The sequence below is a fragment of the Salvia hispanica genome, chromosome 1, assembly GCF_023119035.1.
Source record: "Salvia hispanica cultivar TCC Black 2014 chromosome 1, UniMelb_Shisp_WGS_1.0, whole genome shotgun sequence".
NCBI classification, from domain to species: Eukaryota; Viridiplantae; Streptophyta; class Magnoliopsida; order Lamiales; family Lamiaceae; genus Salvia; species Salvia hispanica.
This window is the reverse complement of record NC_062965.1, coordinates 32480186-32503307: the sequence shown is the minus strand read 5'-3', so window position 1 is coordinate 32503307 and position 23122 is coordinate 32480186. Positions and strand designations below refer to the sequence as shown.

At 36.6% G+C, this 23122-nt stretch overlaps 4 protein-coding genes and 1 non-coding gene across 5 annotated transcripts; 2 read left to right on the top strand and 3 right to left on the bottom strand.

Annotated features, from left to right (window-relative positions):
- Positions 1–308: 308 nt before the first annotated feature.
- On the bottom strand, positions 309–1909 carry LOC125194558 (protein FAR1-RELATED SEQUENCE 5-like). The gene is made up of 2 exons (XM_048092817.1): positions 1617–1909; positions 309–1455 (listed from the first exon to the last, which is right to left on the bottom strand). The coding sequence occupies exons 1-2, from the start codon at positions 1907–1909 to the stop codon at positions 309–311; spliced, it is 1440 nt and encodes a 479-aa protein (XP_047948774.1).
- Positions 1910–3672: 1763 nt separating this feature from the next.
- Positions 3673–7658, top strand: LOC125219710 (3-isopropylmalate dehydrogenase, chloroplastic-like). The gene is made up of 7 exons (XM_048122102.1): positions 3673–3978; positions 4975–5295; positions 5381–5542; positions 5623–5697; positions 6551–6660; positions 6733–6805; positions 7145–7658. The coding sequence occupies exons 1-7, from the start codon at positions 3796–3798 to the stop codon at positions 7334–7336; spliced, it is 1116 nt and encodes a 371-aa protein (XP_047978059.1). The 5' UTR covers positions 3673–3795; the 3' UTR covers positions 7337–7658.
- Positions 7659–8275: 617 nt separating this feature from the next.
- Positions 8276–11126, top strand: LOC125201466 (adenosine kinase 2-like). The gene is made up of 12 exons (XM_048099589.1): positions 8276–8425; positions 8678–8731; positions 9122–9168; positions 9264–9295; positions 9382–9483; positions 9764–9828; positions 9911–9987; positions 10062–10159; positions 10233–10303; positions 10390–10456; positions 10543–10726; positions 10817–11126. Exons 1-12 carry the CDS (start codon positions 8343–8345, stop codon positions 10957–10959), a joined length of 1023 nt encoding a protein of 340 aa, XP_047955546.1. The 5' UTR covers positions 8276–8342; the 3' UTR covers positions 10960–11126.
- Positions 11127–11413: 287 nt separating this feature from the next.
- TRNAH-GUG lies at positions 11414–11485 on the bottom strand. The gene has a single exon. It is a non-coding gene; the product is annotated as a tRNA-His (tRNA).
- A 3920-nt stretch (positions 11486–15405) lies between these two features.
- LOC125195245 (translin) lies at positions 15406–18861 on the bottom strand. The gene is made up of 7 exons (XM_048093447.1): positions 18476–18861; positions 18103–18199; positions 17914–18029; positions 17031–17075; positions 16185–16210; positions 15757–15892; positions 15406–15651 (listed from the first exon to the last, which is right to left on the bottom strand). Exons 1-7 carry the CDS (start codon positions 18831–18833, stop codon positions 15548–15550), a joined length of 882 nt encoding a protein of 293 aa, XP_047949404.1. The 5' UTR covers positions 18834–18861; the 3' UTR covers positions 15406–15547.
- Between the last annotated feature and the right edge of the window lie 4261 nt (positions 18862–23122).

Sequence of the window (23122 nt, the reverse complement as noted above, 5' to 3'; positions counted from 1 at the left end):
CTTCTGTATAAGACTGCAACCTGATAATGTAAAAATGAACTAACAATTTTATTTTCCCTTTTGTCGACCACAGTTCCTAGAGTCATGGTGACCAAATTCTCCACATTTTTTACATTGACGCAATGGTTTGCTGTTCAACTTTATAGCCTTTTCCTTCGCGGACACCAAACGGCTTTTAGAATCACTTTTTGAACCTTTGGTGGACACAACTGATGGTGGATGTACTCTAACCACAGCTGGCTTTTCAGCAAAATAGAAATCTTTAACTGGCTTATCCTTGTCTACTGAAGATGGTTCATGGATTCTTGTCATAAGACTCTTCCCAAGCTCATAAGACACAAATCAATGATGGCACTATCACCATCAAATTTTTTCATGTAACTGAAAAATATGTCAGCAACTTTATTCTTTGACAGCTGGTTTGGATCTGATAGAATTTCAGGATCTCCCAAACTTCGAGCTGGTCCTGGAATAACATCAGCTAAGGTAGTCTTCAACCACCTCAAATGGAAGTACTTATCAGGTATAACCTTCAAAAACCTGTTCTTGAAAACCAAAAATATATGACTACAAAGAATTCCATCTCTCCCAAACAATTTGCAAGAACAGGAATACGAATCCTCACTGGTCGTGTAGGTAACAACCCAAGATTTACTATACTTGTCCTTTATTGTGGAGATCTCTAACAAATCATCTTTCAACAAACCATCAGTGCTACAATGGTGCAATGCGTCCACTATCTCACGTTGCACTCTCTTGAACATGTGATCAGTGCACTTTGTCGCAACATGTTTTTCCAATACTAACTGACTGGAGAACGGTGGTATAATAGTTGAATCCATATAATCTAACTTCGAGCTAGAATTTCTTTGTGCATCCAATGCATGATCAAAATTCATGATGAACTCAACTAGATTGGAGCGACGTCTCGTGAATGTTTTATAGAAGCTATTCTCAGACTCGGAAACAGACGTCGTCCTAATAAGAGACCCCATGGGAAAGTCTCTGAAATAGGCAGGGACCCACATCTTTCTATCGTCGAACATTGTTACACACCACTCGACATGAAGAAGCTCATAACGCTCCATTATCCCCATCCATGAATCATCAAACTCTTCCGGCTCTAGTACCTCAGACCACACACAAGCACTGATCTCTTTTTTCAACTCTTCATTTTCTAGAGATCTCCTTGGAATTTTGTTGGTAAGTTTAAGCATAATGTGCCACATGCACCATCTATGCTTTGTATCCACCAAAACATCACGAATAGCAGCTCTCATACCTCTATCTTGGTCAGTAACAATCATCTTAGGAGCTTGACCCATAGATTCCACAAAATGCTTGAAGAGCCATGAATAAGATTCTGTCGTCTCATTGGATAAGAGTGCAGCTCCAAATGTGACTGGCTTTCCATGGTTGTCCTTGCCCGTGAAGGGAGAGAATATCATGCAATACCTGTTTCATACATATAAACGGTAGACTGCAATATTAGAGTCCTAAACTGCAATATAACACACAATAGACTGCAAATATTAGAGTCATAATCTAAAAAGTTATCCAAACAGAAACCTAACACATGGAATGCATAATTTATATATAAATGAACAAGGCATTACCTATTGGTATTGTATGTGGAGTCGAAGGAGACAACATCACCATACAGTTGATAATTCCGCTTAGATGCATCGCACCAGAAAAGCGATTTCAACTCAATTGAACTCCCAACCTGATAATGATATGTGAAATCAGGACATGCCTTCTTTTTCCTCGCCATTTCATCTAACAACATTTGTGCATCAGAACCTTCGACATAAGTTTTCAGACCTTGGACATAATTCCTAAGTTCTGCCACGGTGATTCCCACAGTGTCATAGCCTCCCAAGAACTCATTCAAGAATTTGAATGTCATGGTGGGTCCAATATTGGCTTTCGTGCAGTCCCATATGAATCGCCTGTTTACTTCGGTTAATATGCATGTAACGTCTAAAAGGAAGTTCAATCAGACTATGATTGTGAACTTCCACAAATTCTTGAACAACATAACCCAGAAATCCAACCTCAGATACATACTTGAGTGATATTCACGCCCTACATTCACACCTTTTGGATGTGCGTCTACGTTTGGTTATAAAACCCTATTGTGCATGCATCTGGTCTATTTCAATCCCCACCTTCAATCCCTCTCTATTACAAACAAGGTATTGCCACGTAACATCTCTAGTAGATTTGATTCCACGTTTACGCACATCGAAACCAGTTTCACGCCCATAACCTTCATAAAAGGTGATGCCCTCATCTAATGAATGGAATTTCTTACCAACATAAGGACGGAGTTCGTCGGGACATGTTGGCACACATGCAACTGGTTCAAATGATAAAACATGAGGGAAATTAGTTAAGATACAATTGACTGCAATTAACAATTAGGTGAACAGCAATGTGATACACATAAAATAACAATTATTGCATACGAAAATCTGACAGCAATATGACAGCAATTTTAAAACTACTAAACAGAATCTGAATGAGCAAACTACACAATTAGTACTACACAATCAGAATATAACAAAACATAACTAGGCAATCAAAATATAACAAAACACAATCAGAAATAGCAATAAGAACAAACTATGCAACAATATAACAAAACATCAAGATGTAACACGTAAAACAACAAATCATACAAAACAGAATCAGAAACAGAGCAATATTCAACCAAAACTTTCCCTACAATCAAAATCACAAAATACTCTTCAATCTGACAAAATTGGCAAATAATCCATCACTAAATATGACAATAATCCATAGTGCGACAGACAACACATGAAAAATTGATCGAGAATTGAGGTAATGACGAAATCCACCTGCTGGAAAAACATCCAGATCAAAATCGATAATTGATTCACCCATATTTGAACGAATTTGTAATGAATTGCAGAGAGAACAGAAAATCGATTGCACAGTGATGTGATTGCAAAGAAATCGCTGGAAATTCTAGAGGAATCAAATTGAGATGGATCGCACGGTTCGTGTGAGTTTGGGTGATTGAATATGTCAAATTGAGATGAACTCAAACTGGATTGAAGCCCATTGCGTGAAATCGAGACTCAAAATCGAGTTTGCTTGGTAATTTGCAGAAGATACCTTGAATTGGCGTGAATTGAGAATGGTGGTAAGGAAAGTGGCGTGAAGCGTGAATTGTTTCTGTAGAAGATGAAAAAGAGATTTCCTAATTTGTCCTTTAGCATTATAATTTGATTAAATAAAAATAAAATGAGCTGCTATGTGGCAGCTTATCAACCATCCGATTTTTAGATCCTAGGACTGATATTGGTGGTATGGTGTCATATTAAAAGGGGTTGTTATATTAGCACATCCCTAAAGAGATATTACTAAAAAATTGTTTCCATTTGCAAATATAGACCTAATTATCGATGATAATCAAAATTAGCTTATCAACCATCCGATTTTTAGATCCTATGATTGATATTGGTGGTATGGTGTCATATTAAAAGGGGCTGTTATATTAGCACATCCCTAAAGAGATATTACTAAAAAAATTGTTTTCATTTGCAAATATAGACCTAATTATCGATGATAATCAAAATTCAAAATGGTTATACTATTCCTACACTAATAATTTGACAATCATTGTAAAAATAGGTGTATATTTTTATACGCTTTACAGCCGCTGAATCCACCTCTCAATTGTTCAGAGACGCCTCTTTTCAATTTTTCATATAATCACAAGCAGCTCGGAAAATCGAGTTCGGTAACCACAATCCATAGCAATCAATGGCGTCGCAGATCGTGAGACGACTTGCTCGGAGCCGACCGTCTGGAATTTTCTCCTCCACGAGCCCTAGTTTTTTTAATCGGAGTTTTTCGTCGACGGCGCCACCCGAATCCAACCTGATCCGCGCCACTCTTTTCCCCGGAGATGGCATCGGACCGGAGATTGCCGAGTCGGTCAAACAGGTGCGCGAATGCTTCCAGCCGATATTTTATTTGCGTATATGTTTATATGAAATGCTAGATTCGTGGTGCTCGAGTGGTTCTGTTAAAATTGTGCGGGAATATAACGGTTCATGCGTGGTTTGATTTTAGTTGGCTGTTAATTAGGTTGGAAATTGTTTTGTTTTAATTTGTGTTTAGCTACAATTTGATGGCTATTTAGGATGACAGAGGCTGATAGTCATGAATTTATGGTGTTGGTTCCATTATGAATTTAAACCTATCTCCTTGGATTTTAATTACTGTTATTGTTGATAATGTGTTCTAGTATGTGGCATGATAAAGGCCCAGAGAAAGTAAGGTAAAACAAGAAGAAAATAGGAAATTTACAAAAACCTCCCTGACTAACAAGTTCATGATATTCTTAATAGGCTGTGCATGTGTTATGAATTGCGCCTATTGATTTCCTCATATGCTTGCAAGTAGCAACACAAAATATATATATATATTTTATGATTCTGCAAGTTCCACACTTCCATGCATGTTGCATCAGCCCCATGTGAATCACTTAAAACTGGTCATGGATATGGTGAAATCAAGTCTACCTCTTACAACTAGCTGAAATGTCTGTCAGTCTCTTTAAATGGTGTTATAGACCATTTTATGATTCAATTATTTTAATATTTTCAATTGGCATGAGATGTTGCTCCGTCAAAGTATGTTGATTTTGGTTGTTGGCCTGGCTTATAGCTTCAAGAGACAAGATGTCATGTGCTTAGTTTTGAAATAGTTAATAGTAAGATCTTTCCAGCTTAGTTTTAGAAACCTGAATGTCATAGGTGTCTGCTGTATTTATATCTTCTTGTGGTACATACAACCAACTTAGCCATCTTTTAGTTTTGCTTTTTCCATGGCATTTGTGGCATCATGATGTGTTGTCTGTCATACCATCTTTTTGTAAGAAGCTTTTCTAGTTTACAAGATCTAATGCTAATCAAATGCCATATTGGTGAAACTCAGATATTCAAGGTTGCTGACTGTCCGATTGAGTGGGAAGAACACTTTGTGGGGACGGAGATAGATCCTAGAACTCAGAGCTTCCTTACATGGGAAAGTCTTGAATCTGTGAGAAACAACAAAGTTGGTCTGAAAGGCCCTATGGCCACACCAATTGGTAAAGGCCATCGGTCTCTTAACCTTACCTTGAGGAAAGAGCTCAATCTCTATGCCAATGTGAGACCTTGTTACAGCCTGCCTGGATACAAGACTAAATATGATGATGTTGATCTCATTACTATTCGTGAAAACACAGAAGGAGAATATAGTGGACTTGAACATCAGGTATGTTACTCTATAAGGCGTAGCCGTATTATAAAAAAACTCATATTTAGTCAATTTGGTTTATTCCAGTTTCATTTTTACTTAGGTGGTGAGGGGTGTTGTGGAAAGTCTAAAGATCATCACACGCCAAGCAAGTTTGAGAGTTGCTGAGTATGCTTTCTACTACGCTAAGGCCCATGGACGACAAAGAGTATCTGCTATACATAAGGCCAACATCATGCAAAAAACTGATGGTCTTTTCCTTAAGGTCTACTATTATTAATATCCTTGAGGATTAATGTTTATTTTAGCTGCTTCAGCTGTTCAGTTTAATCTTTTGCACTGCAGTGTTGTCGAGAGGTAGCGGAAAAGTACCCAGAGATCACATATGAAGAAGTTGTCATTGACAATTGCTGTATGATGGTATGAGATTTTGTCTTCTACTAAACGTACACATATCTGTGGGTACATGCCCAGTAATCTGACCTTTTAATTTTCAAAATTTAAGATATGTCGATACAGCTTAAAAGAATTGATAATTAGGATACAAGTACTGGGCTATGGCTGTATGTATAATACTATAAAAATATGAATCTAAGCAATAATTATATATTGGAAAATAATAAAGTTTTTATAAGTTATAAATTGGACAATAATAAATTTTTTATAAGTTATGAATTGGAAATTAAACAATGAAAATATTGAAATATAATTGCACTGACTTGTTAGAACTAGTTTTTTTTGCTATTAAATGTGAGGAATCAGAGAATCAATGAAACTGCAAATAGATTATTAATATCCACAGCTGGTTAGTTGTATATTGGGAATGAAAGAAATCAATCGCTCATTTTCTCCTACCTTGTTAAAAAATGACTCTGCATGTTCTCTCTTGTTCTTCTTCACCATTCATAAAGCACAATATCCAAATCATGACCACAATGAATACTCTATAGATAAAATAATCATATGATCATGGTTTCTTTACACTTGGAAATTGCTGATGGCAACACCATTACCATGCTTTCCACCTACTTCTATTTGTCTTTCTGAAACTAAATCTGGCAGAGAAGCTACTTTTATTTTGTCTTTCTGAAACTAAACATATCCAGAGTTCTGGTAGCATTTTATCAACCCTCACCAGTGTCCATGTCTGAAGGACAACTAATTTTCATTTTGAAGTGTCTGAGCATCATATGGGAGCTGCTATCCCATAAAAACAGCTTTGAGAAGCTTTTGCATCGGTGCCGTTCCAATTTTAGTTTATTTCCATGTGCAGCTTGTAAAGAATCCGGCTCTTTTTGATGTGTTGGTGATGCCTAATCTTTATGGTGACATTATCAGTGACCTTTGCGCTGGCTTGATTGGAGGTTTAGGCTTAACTCCTAGGTATATCCTTTTGGTCCCATTTTCTTAACGTTGTTAACTTATTCAACTCACCTAATCTGCTATCTTCTACAGCTGTAATATTGGTGAGGGAGGGATTGCGCTTGCTGAAGCAGTGCATGGTTCTGCACCTGATATTGCTGGAAAGGTAGGAAACAACTTGACACGTGCTCTTCTGCTCATTTTAATCTGCAAATTTGTTATATTTGCTTCTTTGAGCATGTTGAAGTTCTCACTTCTCACTACGAAAATTAAATTAATCTGAGCTACTACTATTTTTGTAACAACAAGAATAGTTGTAATTTCATATTGCCAAATATGATTCGAGTTGGAAAGGCCGTAGATAAGTTTTGTATGTATTGCAACTTGGGTTCTGACAAGATAAAAATGTATATTCGTACTTGTTTTTATCATGCTGGGACTAGCTGGAATCAAATAAGCTGTGTTTGTTCTTCCCCTACTAGCTAAAGCCTTGTTGTTGATGCAGAATTTGGCAAATCCGACAGCATTGCTCCTGAGTTCTGTGAGTATGTTGCGGCATTTGAAGCTCCATGATAAAGCGGACAGAATTCAGGATGCTGTACTGAAGACGATAGCAGAAGGGAAGTACAGAACAGGTGATCTTGGTGGTAAATCAACAACAACTGAGTTCACCAATGCAATCTGCGATCACCTCTGAACCGAATCCGGCACTTGTACATCTTGATTCTTTTCTGGCAGCAGTTCAACAAGAAGAGGCTGTTGACTAATGTTTTGTTTCAGCAAATATAGATATAGCCGTTATTAGTTTGTGAAGCTTCATGGAGTAACACATATCTCTCTCTCCATTTATTAGGATTTGCATCAATTTTGCTCGTAAGAAGCAAATAAAGCCCCTTCCCTTCAACTTAATTACGGGTTAAAAATATAACCTTATTATAAGCATTGCTCGAATCTATTCTCTACTGAGGGTTTTTCTGCCTCAGAAACAATTACTACAGTACTATTTTCTTCCTCTTCAACTTATCTTTCCAACTCTGAATTTAGAATTTATTCGCTTTCATTTTTTAAGTATTCGATTTTATATTAGTATCAGTGTCGGTGCTCTTCCAAAGTGGATAAAATTTCAAAACTTGGGAGTGACGGTGGGCCATTCTGGTTCTACTTAAACCCTACGACAAAGTTATAGCTAGTTCCAGTAAATTATACGTTAATGTAATACTACCCATTATGATTATATTGAAAGGGTATCTATATAGTTAATTAGTTAAAATAATTCTGTTTCTAATTATACCGTGGATAAATTATAATTTTCACGTTAAATAATTCACCCTTCTCTTGAATTCTACTACTGTTTAATTAATAGAGTAAGACTTTTTTTAGTAATGAGATAAAAACTATGTTATGTATGGAGCCATGCATGAAAAGTGTAATTTAGATATGAAATTTGGTTTTAATTAGAAAATCTTAGCCGCAGATAACATTCCACCAACAACAATACAACATCGTGCCTTCAATCTTCCACGCAATTTAAAAAAAAATAATATTAAATATAGTATACTTCCCCAATTTAGAGCATATTTTTTAAAAATCTGTATATATATTCATTATATAAATCAAGTAAGTCACAGTGAGCTCATTCATTCCGCTCTTTCAGCTCTCCAAATTTTTGATCGCGATCTTTGATCTGAAATCGTGAGTTTGAGATGGAGTCCGATGGCATTTTGCTCGGAATGGGGAATCCGCTCTTGGATATTTCCGCCGTCGTCGATCAAGGCTTCTTAGACAAGTAATTTTTTCGATTTTGTGATATCACATTGCTTTGTGCGTTTTCTGCTTGAGATGGTGTTGTTTGTCATAGCTGTTGTTTCGATTCACGGATCTGACGTCTTAGGTGTTTTGCGTGTTAATTATGGCCATTGCATGTAAGAGTGCCGAGTGCATGATGGTGTGTTTTCAGCTCGGTTTAGGAGATCTCTGATTTGGAATCTGTATAATTGTGGTGGTTTGAATAATCTAATTAGCTTTCTTTGCTCGACAGGTATGATGTTAAATTGAACAATGCGATTCTGGCCGAGGATAAGCACTTGCCGATGTGAGTAGCTCGTTATTTGTTATTTGTTACTATTTGTTTTTGTTCTTTTCGGTAGTGTAATCTGCTATTCTAAATATACAAGTTGAGTTATTGAATTCGTTCCATACGTTTGTTTTTATCTGAATATCTTTTGTATGTCCACAATTTCATAACTTGTGAGCTTATGAGAAAGTAGCAACTGAATTTGAAATCGAACTATAAAGCATCAAGGACTTTTATGGCTATTCTCTATAATGACGTTGAGTCTGGGAGAAGTTCAATTGATATGGAAAGAATTAGGAATTTAATTGTCATAGCAAAATATTAGATTGTAGAGCACGAGACATTTGTTATCTCAAAATGATTCATGTCTGGGTGTAAGTCTAACTCTCTCCACTTATGGATTCTCAGGTATGAAGAAATGACGTCCAAGTTCAAAGTAGAATTTATTGCTGGAGGTAATACAGAATAAGCAACAGTTGGATTTCTCTATAAAGTTCTCTCAAGTTATTGTGAGTTTATACTTGTGACTTTTAATGTTTTTGGGATGCAGGGGCTACTCAAAATTCAATTAGAGTTGCCCAGGTATATAACGTATAGTTATAGCTTCATAATTGCTTTTCCATTTAATTAGTTACCAAGTATCTAAACTTTCAAGTTGTCATCTACAGTGGATGCTACAAATTCCTGGTGCAAGCAGCTACATGGGTTCCATTGGAAAGGACAAATTTGGGGAAGAAATGAAGAAACATGCAAAGCTGGCTGGTGTTAATGTAAGTCCAATATCTTTTAACAATTATGATCATCCTCTTCTTGATCATCTTGTCGCAATACCATAATTTCTGCTAATCATCTTGTTGTATCAGCCTCCTTCCATCCTAATAATTGTTTAAATTTGTAATATTCTCATCATATGTTCTACTATAATGCAATGTCATGTTATCTTCTGCACATAAGTTGTCATTGTTACTAGTATTACTAATTACTACGGAGATTCCTAATTTGCACACAAATAATCACTATCATAATATTATAGCTCACTGGTTTGAACAGGTCCATTACTATGAAGATGAATTGCCTACAGGCACTTGTGCCGTATGTGTACTTGGTGGTGAAAGGTCAGTATGCTTTTACAATTATTGAATTTTTTTCCTTAAGTTTTCTGACAAAAACAATTTATACAATTGAAAAATATTGCAGGTCACTCATTGCCAATCTGTCTGCTGCCAATTGCTACAAACCTGATCATTTGAAGAAACCAGAAAACTGGGCTTTGGGTACTCTCTCATAATACACTCTTTGATCAATATCACATAATTCTCCTAAACTGACACACTTAACCACTTGACAGTGGAAAAGGCCAAATTCTACTATATGGCTGGTTTTTTCCTCACAGTTTCCCCAGAATCTATCTTGCTTGTCGCTGAGCATGCAGCTGCTAAGAACAAGGTCAGACTTCTACCAATCACTCTGCTGTCTACTTCATTATCATATTTTTTTCTAAACCTTCACGAACATGCAGATTTTCGCAACAAACCTGTCTGCTCCATTCATCTGCGAGTTCTTCAAGGATGCACAAGAGAAAGTATTACCGTAAGGATGGTTTCCTGCGTTTTCTGGTTACTTTGACGATTGAAAAGTTGATATTGATTAATGGTGCGCGATTACTCGGATTTCAGGTACACAGATTTTGTGTTTGGAAATGAAACAGAAGCATTAACTTTTGCCCGAGTTCATGGCTACGAGGTAATGATTTCATTACACCAGATTCAGTAATGAGAGTTCATCACTACAGGCTAATAGTAGTATGGTGCTATTTTTAATTCATGCAGACTGAAAGCATTTCAGAAATAGCGTTGAAGATCTCCCAATTGCCAAAGGCCTCTGGAGCACACAAAAGAATCACTATTATCACGCAGGGTGCAGACCCCGTAGTGGTTGCAGAGGATGGGAAGGTGAGGTTGATCCCTGTCGTTCCGTTGCCAAAAGAGAAACTCATTGATACCAATGGTGCAGGTGTGTCATTCCTTACTTAAAAAATGAATATGAGGTCAATTTTTGTAATGAGTACATTATTTAAAACTCTTGAATGTTACATTCTTGTAGGTGATGCATTTGTTGGGGGATTTCTGTCACAATTGGTTCTTGAGAAGCCAATTGAAGAGTGCGTAAGAGCAGGTTGCTATGCATCGAATGTGATTATTCAGAGGTCGGGTTGCACGTACCCAGAGAAGCCAGATTTCAAATAAGTTCTGTTCCTTCTTAAGCTTAGTTGAATTTTGAAATGATGATAAAAAAAAACTTTTTTTGGCCTGTAGTGCCACACCTGCAAGCTCTATATTATTGCGTGTTAGGGTTCATTATATTTTGTGAACTTATAGTATATCATTATCTATCTGCATTATTTCTGGTGAAACCTATATTTGTGACAATCAGTGTGTTTGTTTGTTGCGATGTTTGAATAGAGGTAACAATAATGGGTAGTAATATTTGGTTCTTTTGTCGTTAAATTTGTAACGAAATAGAAAGAAAACTATCATTTTGGTGATTATGCTTTGTTTGAATTATGATGAGGTCATGTAATCTGTTGTCCAGAAAATATAAATAAACATAGATAAAAGAAAATTAAAATTCAAATGATCTTTGTGGCGCGTCCAGAACAAATAAAAGCATAGAGATGAAGGAAAATTAGAAAACGATATGTGTGGCTGCTGGGATTCGAGCCCAGGTCTCCACGGCCACAACGTGGAATTCTTACCACTAAACTACAGCCACATCTTGTTGGTTGTTTTACTACGGAAAACAATTTATAATATTCAACTAATCTAAATTTTCCATCTCAGGCCGATGGTCATATTTTGAACTTGAATGCACAAATTGATATGATGCTACATTGAATCATATTCCCATTAGTGATTTACTGGGTGATGGCAAACTATTTCCCTTCTTACTTTCATTTTATTGGTGCCTCAAAATGTTTCGCCACAAGACAAGTCTGGAAAGAAATAATAATGCAAATATTAACAGAGAGCTGAAATCAAAATCAGCATAACAAGACGAGTCATATATCTTGCAATACTCCCACCAATGTATTTTTTGATTTTGAAAACGCAAGCATGAGATTATTTTCAGAGGTTAAGTGGTGAGTATCCATGCCACGTTCTTGAGAAAAGCAAGAAATATAGGGAGCAACGTTGCCTTCAAAATAGGATTTATAAGTGCTTTAAGGGCAGATTTGGGCAAGAGATGAGGTAATAATGGTAACTTGAGGCTTAAAAGGAGATTTGGTTAGACCTTATCCTAATAGATTTCTGCTTAATTAAATTGAGTTAAATTTAATTAAAGTCTTTCAAGGAATATTAATTGAGTATCAATATCATGATTAATATTGATTTACCATCTAAATCCAAATTAGATAGACGCAAGTGGTCTCTGAACTTTGTGTTTTGCATGTCAATAATCCCTGAATTTTAAAAAACTCATGGGTAGTCTATGGACTAAGGCGTAATCACATTCGTGGTACTTTTTCACTATTTATCATAATTTTGCACCAAAAATGCCACAAAGGCATGGAGGACATTTCTAGACTTTCAAAAAAATTGGATATCTAGATATTTGATATAATATTTTCTTTATCTCTCTCTACTTCTTAGTATTGAGTATGATATTTTCTTATAGTTTGGATATCTAAAATGATTTTTTTCACTTCATCTTTTCAATCACTTTATATCAAATTATCTTTTTCTTTCTTTCTCTTAAACTTTTAGAAAGTAAAACATTAAAATAAAAAATACTTTTATAAAAGTCTTAAATATTAATAATAAAATTTAAATTATTATTATTTAATAATAAAATATAATATTGCAAACTGAACAATCCTTAAATAAATGTAGCATATAGAATACTAACTTTCTCAAACCCAGTAACATCACCTAACAAACCGAGCTGAAAGACAAAGCATCAAATTTTACGTTGGCTTGTGATCTTTCTTGTAAGAGCAATCACAATGGAAGGGCCCTCCCGGAGGGCTCTTCTTGTGCAACTGAGCGTAGCCGGCCACTCTTGTATCACTTTCCCCATCAATGTCGTTCAACTGGGAGGCGCTCCCTTGTGTCTTCCCCTTCCCCTTCGCCGATTTTGCTCCGATCGGACGCCGAGGAGTGGGTTTTCTTACCTCAACCGACATGGTCAAGTCGGTTAACGCCTGTCCGCCGCTGCTCAAACTCTGGGATCCGACAAGCCTCGTCCTCCTCGAGCCTTGCGTCATTGCCGCCTCAATCGCCACCTGGAATTTGGTTTGATCCTTCAGTTTCATGAAAGCTTCCCAGTGATTGAATCACATGTTGTTGACGGGTGCTTGTGAACTAGGCCTGCGATAACTCCCGCATGTCGCCGTAGCTCATACCGCTCCCCAGCGTTCTTGTTCTAGTACATACCATGAAACATACCGATGCCGTACATAACATGCTCAAAATTCATGAGAAGCTCAAGCGATTTGTTAGTCAGTGTCCCACCGGGCTTCACCCCAAGCTCATTGTATCGTTGTGCAATACGGGTCCAAAAACCAACCTTCCGTTAATATTACTTACAATTGGACTCTCGCCGATATCTATCCAACACTTCGCTAGAGCAAGCGTCTCAGCTGGCAAATATTTTGTCCGCGGCCTCCTAGCCTTCTAAGGCGGCGCATACAGCTACGCAGTCTTCTCCTTCTCCTTCTCCTTCTTCTTCTCCTTCTCCTTCTCCCTGGGAGGTGACAGCCTGATAGGTGCATTTCCTGCGCATCATACTCTTTCGTGCTGAATCTCGGAATACTGTGGAGAGTTGCTGGAATCCATTTTGTAGAGAGGAAAATAAGTATGGAGTGAGAAGAGGGGTGTATGTGAATAATGGGGTATGGAGGTATATATAGAGGGTTAAAAGGAAAAAAAAATTGATGATATGGTCGATGATCCACAACGGAGGGCCGATCAAAGGCCCTATGGGTAGAGCTGCCCAAGGTTTACCGAACCAACGGTTAAAACCGAAACCGTAACCGCCGGTTACGGTTCCGAACCGAAACCGCAAAATATATCCCGAACCGAAACCGTGAATTTTAGAACCGTGGTTCGGTTCAGGTTCCAATTTTTTCGAACCGAAACCGCGACCGAACCGTCGGTTCCGGACGGTTCCGAACTGGCAGTTTCACGGTTCCGAACCGCCAATGCAATGATAAATTTAAACATAGTTAATCCTTATATTAAAACTATACTCCATTAAATAAAACATTGTTGAATGATCTGGTTTATAAGTTTTATACTTATATAAGTAACTTTCATTTTTTGATTTGGTAATATCCGTAGAAACAATAATGTGGGACAAAATTTTGTAGTAAAAATAACTTTATAATACTATTGGTAAAATTGGATGGTAATTTGGAAAACATAAGAGAAAAGATAATAAAATAAAAATAACTAAATTACAAGATGGAGTCTAGAGTATGGTTATGGTAATAGCTTTATAATATTATTTCTGATTTTATTAATTAACATAGTTTTTTACGTATGGAGTCTATGGAGTATGGATCATTATTAATAAATATTTATCAAACATTTTTTAATAAAACTTAGAAGAATTGATTACTTTAAATAAAGCATAATACTCAAATTAACATTGGTTAATGAAATTGTAGTCTTCAAAATTGATTAGTTGAGTCTTCAAAATTGATTGGTTGGCAGTGGGCGATGGTTGCACTATTCAAAATTGATTGCACAAAACACCATTTCTTTTATTTTTATTTATTTATTTATTTTGTTCTTAAATGCTGATTTTAAATTCAAATTGGATCTCATTTCTCTATATTTTTATCTATAAATACTCATCTCTATCCTCACTTACACTCACCTCATTTTAGTGTTAACAAGAATTTCTCTCTTCAATCTCTCAATTTAAACTATCCATTTCCTTGTTCCAATTTATTTTATAATTTCAAACTATATGACAAAAAAATTAAGGAAAAAAACCATGAAACCGCGAAACCGAACCTAAACCGCTATGAACCGTTCGAAAACCTCGAAACCGAAACCGAAACCGTCGGTTTTCGAACTGTAACCGAAACCATGAAACAGCCTCACGGTTCGGTTCCGTTCTATATTTCCCAAAACCGGAACCGGCGGTTCCGAACCGAAACCGCTGGTTCATGAACCGTGGGCAGGTCTACCTATGGGATCGGCCAAAGCCGATAGAATGGCTCTTTCGGGGGAGGGTGCATGGGCCAATTGGGGAGCCGATCACCGCCTCATTTGATCAGCCCCCCATAGTGAGTGCTCTAAGCTGTCAACACGGTGTTGTCACTGATAAATAGACCTCAGACTCTCGTCTGTTTAGTGTTTCTCCACGTCAGAACATGATGACTCAGCATGGTTACGCATGAGATCAACTTCCTCGATAACTTTCAAGGTCGGAGCTCACTAAATGTTTTTCAATAAAATTGACCCTTATTTATAATAGTAACTTGTTTTACACTGGGGTGTGATACGTTCAAATGGCCGCACTTGTATATGCTTTAGGATCTAACATGAATTTACCTCCAAATAAATTTTAAATGAACTCCAAGTACGATGCATGTTGAATTTGCGTAATTGAATGATGAGCAGTCTCCTAATCTTCTTTTGATCTTGCCTACTGTTAATCGAGTTGCATCCAACAAATACAAATATACTTAAGCGGCTTCTTTTTAATTCGGATGCCCAACAAAAATCATGAAGGATGCCGTCTTTGAACATGCATATGACATCATAGAAAATCATCTACAAAAAAGGGCTGAAATCAAGCCAAGTGCTTAAGGAAATCTATAATTCATGATTTTTCTCCATCTCCCTTTGATTCTGCATTTGTTGCCAATCCTCTGATTTTCACATCGTAGTGAACTTCTTCAACCTTTCTAAGGTCATATTTCATTCCTGACAACAAACATCAGGTATATTTCGATTACAAGCTTATAGTTGGAGTAACAAGTAGCAAATGCACTAGGCCCCTTGCACACCTATGGTCTGCAATTGGCTTACCATCAAATTTCTTGCGCAAAAAGTCGTTCCGGAGGTTGAGCATCCGAAATGCCGCATGCAAATCAGTCAAAAACGCCAATACTTTTCTTGGACAATCATAGTCTCCAGCAGTCACCCGGTTTACCACATACCTAGGCTGCAAATAAGGCAAGACGCTTATTAAGACCACAAACACCAATACATAGAGCTTATTATTATTCAACATTTTCTCTATTTTCTAGTTCAAATAAGCCTAGCATTTAGCTATTTCTTCTTCATAGAGAAATCAATGCCTCTTATAACATCTGAATACTAAAGCTCATTTTTCCAGGGCATATAAAAATCTAATACGGGATCAGTAACAAGGGTGACCCACGATTCAATTATTTTCCCAAGTATGCCAAACTTATAGAAACAAATTCTTAAACATGATTTCATGTTGTACATACCAAATCATTGGACATAAAACAGATACCTGCAAAAGGACAGAAATCAATATTAACAACTTTGAAATAAACAAGACATTGGGAGAATGCTTATGTAAGAAATATTGGAATCTTTACTCTGGTGTTATGCTTTGAAACAAGAGCTATTATTTATGATTTTGAGGTAGGCAAGGGATAGCTTAAACAACGTAGTAAATTTTATGTGAAATTCAAACATACAGTATATCGTAGACGTCAAGTTGAAGCAAAGTAAAAAATCTCAAACTCATAAATAGTCATTGCTAAGCAATTTTAGCAAAACATATCACTAATTCTACTGGGCAATTCAAAATACCATTCCTTAAATCATACTATCATCGTCTTTTAGAGCAGTAAATTTCAGCCATTCAATTTGACGATCTTTAGTGTTATGTAGTCCATTCCAGTAATACATTCTTTCAAAGCCCTAAAATATACACAATAATTTGAGACTAAATGCACTATAATAATGGTTTAAGGTTTTCATGATAAATTCAGGAACAGACATTATCATTTATCCATGCATAAAAGTGAGCTCCTATAGCAGGATGAGGATAGATGTGGTTATATAAACTTCCCAATGTTCTAAGCTGAAATAAAGAGCTATCAGCCTAACATATACAAGAACGAATTCATAAGGTGGCTCAACCAGAATTATTTTGTTTGCTATCAATTAGTGAAGTGAACTGATAAATACTTCAGCCCAAAGAAGAATCCAATCAAACATTTCCAAATGAACGATAGAAATAGAACATGGAAAAGATGCATAACATACTTTCAGAGTTGAAACCTATAGCTCATTAGACAACATTACCATTATTTAATGCTTACCAGTGAGATAGTCTTCGGTATCCAGGCCAAACTCTGACGGATTTACTGGATAAATGATAAAGAAGTAGGATTAAAAACTTTATGAGTCTTTGGTGTTGATGATAAGTCTTAAGGTCAGATATGTAAGTCCCAAGATAATACACAATTAAACACTAAAACACTATATAATTTGCCCTAAAGAATATCTTCACAAAAACTGACATGAAAAGGGAAAAGGCTATACATAAATACAAAAGTTAATAAATAAGTCAAATTTCGTTGCTAAAGGAAGACGGACGCAGATATATGGGTTGTTAAAGTATTAGAAAAATGAAACAGGAGAGCTGCTCATTAAGCTAAACCAGTGAACCATTAGATATTTAGATTTCAGACACTGAAATTTAGCAGCAACATAAAAAAATCACACAACCACAGCTTCAGCTATTGCAGATTAGATGTATAAAGTGAAACATGACTCTCCACCCGTGCTAACCAAAAATCTCAGGACCTAAGCCTAAGGTAGGTATGTGGCAGATCAACAGGAAGAGAGATTTTTTTTAATAAGAAAGACTCTCCAATGGAACAGCTTCAGTCACAATTTCCTCTTCTACTAAGATACTCTACACTTATCATACGGAGATGGCATTTAAGAAACATAGATTTGGATGTTGTGAAGTGGGAAAAACAAATAAAAAAACTTCTGAAGGAGGGAATAGCCTAAGTTAAGTTGCATTAATAATTCAATACCAAACCACAATCACCTAAGATGTTATGCAGAACTAGCTTAATTTTCCACAACTACTTCAAGTAACTTAAAAATACACAAAATGTATACTAGACTGAATTTGCAAGTTGCATGCTAAGTACACCACCAAAGTCATTCAATACAGTTTCAGGAACATACACCCAAGTTTCTCCTCAGCTTCTGCATGCAAAAGAAGACTTTCGGTTTCTAAATAATGCATGAAAGCAAGAACTGATACAACAGACTGAGTTTCACTCCTCCAATCGCCATGGTACCTATAGATCAGCAAAAATAATTGTTAGTTCCGAACAGAATTCATTTTACATGCGTGATAGTTCTGTATCTCACCTATAATATTGGCCAGGGCATTCACGCATAATTTCTGCAAGCTTACTAAATAGTCCCCTCAGAACGTCAATCTGCCCCTTTGCCTTCTCCAACACCTCTAATTAACAATCCAGATTTCAACAACAACAACAGTACTAACGGCAAAAGCAACAATAAGAACACAGGATAAATTTCATAAGTTCCAATCCGGTTCCAGCTTTTATCATCAGCGACATTAGAATGACCATTAGATTTAGGGCTGTGAGTATAGACTTCAATTTTACAAACAAACAAACCTAATAAATCCTTCAGTTCCAACGCCACTAATTTATTCCCATGAGACCTAAGTTCAATGAAAATTCCGCAATTAAAGCTGGAAATAACGAAATCGCACCAGGTAAAGGGCGAGATTGATGAACAAGCATAAGGCTGGAGTGCATGAGTCTGGTGGCGGACTCAATTTCGACAGACACGCTGCGAATACGGTCGCGCAAGCTACCGGAATCATTGAGCTGGTGGCGGAATACCTCGAACTGCTTTTCCAGCACGTGGATGGTAGGTGAGAGAGGAGCGTCGGAGGCGTCGGCGCTTGCCATTGAAGTGAAAAGAGAAGGTTTAACCGGAAATAGAGCGGCGCGGCGGTGGCGGTGAAAGAGAATGGGAGCGTGAGAGTGGGAGTGGTGGGTAGGGTTTAAGAAGCGGGAGGAAAATGCGAGTGTTGCACTAATGGCGCTTCGAAACGCCGTTTTCATATTTGCTGCAGATACTGTCTTTTTTCCGTAATTTATCCCAGAATTTTGGTATTATTATTTTAAAACTGACATCGTACTTGTCTTTTTGTATATTGCACCAAATTTTGTACTACTCACTCTTTCCGCGAATAAGAATTTCATTTTTCCATTTTAATCCATTCCCGAATAAAAGTCTCGATTCACTTTTACCGTAAATGTTAATAGAGTTTTAGCTTCCACTAACTCATTCCAATCACAAATCATTTAAAACTAATATATATAAGTGAGACTCTTATTCCACTAATTTTTTTTCACTAACTTTTCTTAACATATCTTAAAACTCTTATTCCACTAAGATGTTAACGATAAATCAAATTTCAGTATGGGATACGATATTAGAATTTTTTTTTCCAAAGTAGTTGAGTTGTATTCTTTTTCGGACTGTCCTAAGATAACTACTACATCCGTCCCACAATAAGAGTCACATTTCACTTTTACAATAAATGGTAAGTAGGTGTGCCATTCCACCAACTTATCCACTCACATATTATTATAAAACTAATACTCCCTCCGTCCACAAAAAATAAATCACATTTGTCATTTTGGAACGTCCACAAAAAATAGATCACTTTATAAAAGTGGAAAGTTTATTTCTCATACTTTTCCCATTTTTTCTTTCCTCTCTCATACTTTACTCACTTTTTCTCCGTATCTCTCTTACTTTACCTATTTTTTCTCATCCTCTCTCTTACTTTACCAATTCTACATTAAAATCCGTGCCGAATATTAATAAATCTATTATTTGTGGACGGATGAAGTATATATAAGTGAGATTCATAATTCACTGACTTATTCAACTTATTTTTTAATAAATTTCTTTAAATTCGTGATCAAATATGACTCCTATTTTGGTTACTCTTTAGATCCGCCGCCAAATGAGATGAATTCAATAGTGGGCTATAATATATAGTCATTTAAATTATAAAATTTAATTAAATTGTGGTCAAATTCTGACCACGTGAAGATAGAAATCGGAACTAAAGCAAGAATTTAAATTTTTTTCACTTGTCCTATCAATATACAATATGTCGTTCTTTTATAATGATCACAGTGACATGTTTCATTAAAATTAGTTTTTTTCATTTTTTTTCTTTTCTTATTTAGTGATATAATATCATTTTAAATAAAATTCCATATTATTTAAGAAAATTATCTAGAACACAAGGAAGAATAAATATCTATATTTAATAAATATTTTAAAAGTTACTCCCTTTGCCATTAGAGCATCTCCAATGGCGGCGAGCGGGCCGGCTAGCCGATTCCCGGCGCTAGCCGGTCCGCTCGCCGAACCATTGTGGCCGGATAACGCCAATTCGGAGAGAAAATAAGTGAGCGCTGGCCGATTTCGCGTCGCTGGCCGATGCGCTCGTCGATTGGCTCGCCGCCATTGTAGGCTGGCGATCGGCCAGCGGTGTTTTTTTTTTAATTTCCGAAACACTATATATACGCGATTTGAATGTCATTTTATTTGCACCGCTTGTTTTAACAAGTTTTCTCTCTCTCTGAATTTCTGTACAAGAGCAATAACGCGAAATGAGTAACGCGGGTGGTAGTGGTGGGGATGCTGAGGAGGAGTTCGAATGGAAAGTGTCAGGATCTGATGCAGATGGATGGGGAGAAGCATGGGTTCCCGGGGATGTTAGACAGCATAGATTATATGTATTGGGAGTGGAAGAACTATCTCGCTGCCTGGAAGGGGTTCTACACCACCGACTACAAGGGAAAGAATCCCGCGATGATCCTCGAGGCCGTAGCTGATTACCGGCTGTTGATTTTGCATGCGTATTTTGGGGTAGCCGGGTCGAACAACGACCTCAACGTCCTCAACTCATCGCCCCTTTTCAACGAGCAGTGCCACGGCGTCGGTCCAACCATCAGGTTTGTCACCAACGACAACCGACATTATATGGGCTACTACTTGGCGGATGAGATATACCCTAGGTGGCCCGTCTTTGTGAAGACGATCAGATGCGCAAATGAGGACATGAAGGCCTAGTTTGTGGAACGGCAGGAGTCGGCGTGCAAGGACGTGGAGCGCGCATTTGGTGTGCTCCAGGCTCGATGGGCGGCAATTAAGGGTCCAACGCCGTTTGTGGCATGTCGACTGCATTGCTGATATAATGTACGTCTGCATTATCCTGCACAACATGATTGTCGAAGATGAAGGTGTACAACTGACTAGTTGGGCCAACGACGATAATGAAGCCGATCCAAGCCACGGTGTGGCCGCCGCCAACGTACAACGGGGGGTACCTCACAATGAAACCGGCCGCCTCCAGGCACATGCCTGTTGGAACAGATATACTAAAAAGCATTTTTCGAGTTTATTTTGAATTTGATAAATTGCTTGTATATTGTAAGCACTCTTCATTTAATGAGAATAATAAATGTTTTCTTCATGTTGTGTATTTTACTTTAATGGGTATTGACCGTATCTAATTATATATTAAATTATATAATTAAAACGCCGGAAAGTAAAATCAGATCTAAGTCTTCTACATTGAAGGTTGGGTCGTGGAACATGTCATCACAGTAGGTGGCCTAACCGGTACCTTGTAGAAGTAAAACTTTTTCACAACCTTGTAGATAGGCCTTGGCTACCTATCGTGAAAGGTTGCAATGTCAGTCCGCATCCGAAAGTCGTCTTTACCTTGAGAATGACTAGTGACACTGGTGTGGTATAGCATTGAATGGATCTAAAGTATAGACACGTCTTTGTTGCTATCTACTGTGTAAGACGATGTCTTGGAGATTTAATATTTCCTAATCTTTGTAATTAGGCCTGTCAAATTGGGTACCCGCGGATACTCGATCCGAAATTTTCGGGTACCCGATCCCGAAATTCCCAAAATCCAATACCCGATACCCGACCCGAACTTTATTTCGGGTACCCGGATACCCGACTCGGGTATCCAGTCCCAAAAAATCGGGTATCCAGTCCCAATTGTGATTTTGATTTTTTTTTCTTCAATTAACTATAAACTTTTAGAATTTATTTAATATTATTTAATTCAAATTTAATACAAAGTTGAAGTACTAATATTCAAGTAAAAATAACTACAAACTTTTAGAAATACAAAATTATTATAGTAGCTCGAATTTAAGAGAAAATAACTACAAACTTTTAGGAATACAAAATTCTTGTAGTAGTTCGAATTTAAAAGAAAATAACTACAAACTTTGAAAAATACAAAATTCATAACTTATACATATTAACATCTTTCATCCATCTACAATAAGTCAATAACCATCTAAATTAATAAGTTCAAACAATTCATAAATTCATAAGTTCAAATATTCATCCTTTATAAATATCACAATTAAATAATTCATAAGAATCAAGATCTAACAATAATATCATCAAAAAATTCAAAATTATAAATATCACAAGTCAATGAAATTAAAATGTAATTTAAAAAATTAAATTACATATCTTATATGCTAACTATTAAGTATTAATTAAATTATAGTTAAAAAATTTAATTACATTTAATTGTAATAAAAATATAATTTATTAATTTTCGAAAATAAATCGGATAATTCGGGTAACCCGTTACCCGATAATCCAAAATTCTCACTACCCGATCCCGATCCGATACCCGAAAAATCGGGTTTCGGGTATCCAATTATCCGACTTTTTCGGGTTTGGATATCGGGTATCCAATACCCGATATCCATTTTGACAGGCCTATTTGTAATAATATAGGACACTGCGTTATTTAATCATACGGCTTGCTTTGACTTATCAATAGGTGCGGGTTTCCCGCATAACCAAATATTCCTGATATCTTGGAGTAGTAATTACAATAAGCTTAATTATGGTGTCAGTATCGGTTGTGTACATTGAATCGTGTGCCCGCGTGGTTTGATTTATATCCCCAAGAGGTGTTCGAGAGAAATTCTATTATTCGGAAACCCGGCCGGTTTTGGATTTAATCCAAGAATAAATAGAAAAGGAAAAGTATATTTTGATATACATCTCGTATTAGACAAACTCTTGGTAATAAAAAGATATTAATTAATTTAAAGTCTATAGCAGACTACAAATTAATTAATGGATATGGAAAGTCTTAGACACGAGAAATAATATATTAAAGAGGTTAACCCGGATTGCTTGTAATCACGGATTGGATGAGCGGTCAATATTTCTTCTATAGTGGCCTTATATTGAATTATGAGTTATAATTTAATTAGTAAAGAAGGTCCAATTGGGAAGGCCCAATCCAAGCCCCATAGATCCCTAACCTAGG

Excerpts from the sequence above, each read along its gene's own strand:
- LOC125194558 (XM_048092817.1), bottom strand. The coding sequence starts at position 1,909 with ATGACATTCAAATTCTTGAATGAGTTCTTGGGAGGCTATGACACTGTG. Across the intron at positions 1,456-1,616 it reads TCCACATACAATACCAATAG|GTATTGCATGATATTCTCTC; the intron begins GTAATGCCTTGT and ends TGTATGAAACAG.
- LOC125219710 (XM_048122102.1), top strand. The coding sequence starts at position 3,796 with ATGGCGTCGCAGATCGTGAGACGACTTGCTCGGAGCCGACCGTCTGGA. Across the intron at positions 3,979-4,974 it reads TTGCCGAGTCGGTCAAACAG|ATATTCAAGGTTGCTGACTG; the intron begins GTGCGCGAATGC and ends GGTGAAACTCAG. Across the intron at positions 6,806-7,144 it reads CACCTGATATTGCTGGAAAG|AATTTGGCAAATCCGACAGC; the intron begins GTAGGAAACAAC and ends TTGTTGATGCAG.
- LOC125201466 (XM_048099589.1), top strand. The coding sequence starts at position 8,343 with ATGGAGTCCGATGGCATTTTGCTCGGAATGGGGAATCCGCTCTTGGAT. Across the intron at positions 9,296-9,381 it reads ATTCAATTAGAGTTGCCCAG|TGGATGCTACAAATTCCTGG; the intron begins GTATATAACGTA and ends TGTCATCTACAG. Across the intron at positions 9,484-9,763 it reads CAAAGCTGGCTGGTGTTAAT|GTCCATTACTATGAAGATGA; the intron begins GTAAGTCCAATA and ends TGGTTTGAACAG.
- LOC125195245 (XM_048093447.1), bottom strand. The coding sequence starts at position 18,833 with ATGAAAACGGCGTTTCGAAGCGCCATTAGTGCAACACTCGCATTTTCC. Across the intron at positions 18,030-18,102 it reads TGCCCTGGCCAATATTATAG|GTACCATGGCGATTGGAGGA; the intron begins GTGAGATACAGA and ends GCTGATCTATAG. Across the intron at positions 15,652-15,756 it reads TTTGCGCAAGAAATTTGATG|GAATGAAATATGACCTTAGA; the intron begins GTAAGCCAATTG and ends GTTTGTTGTCAG.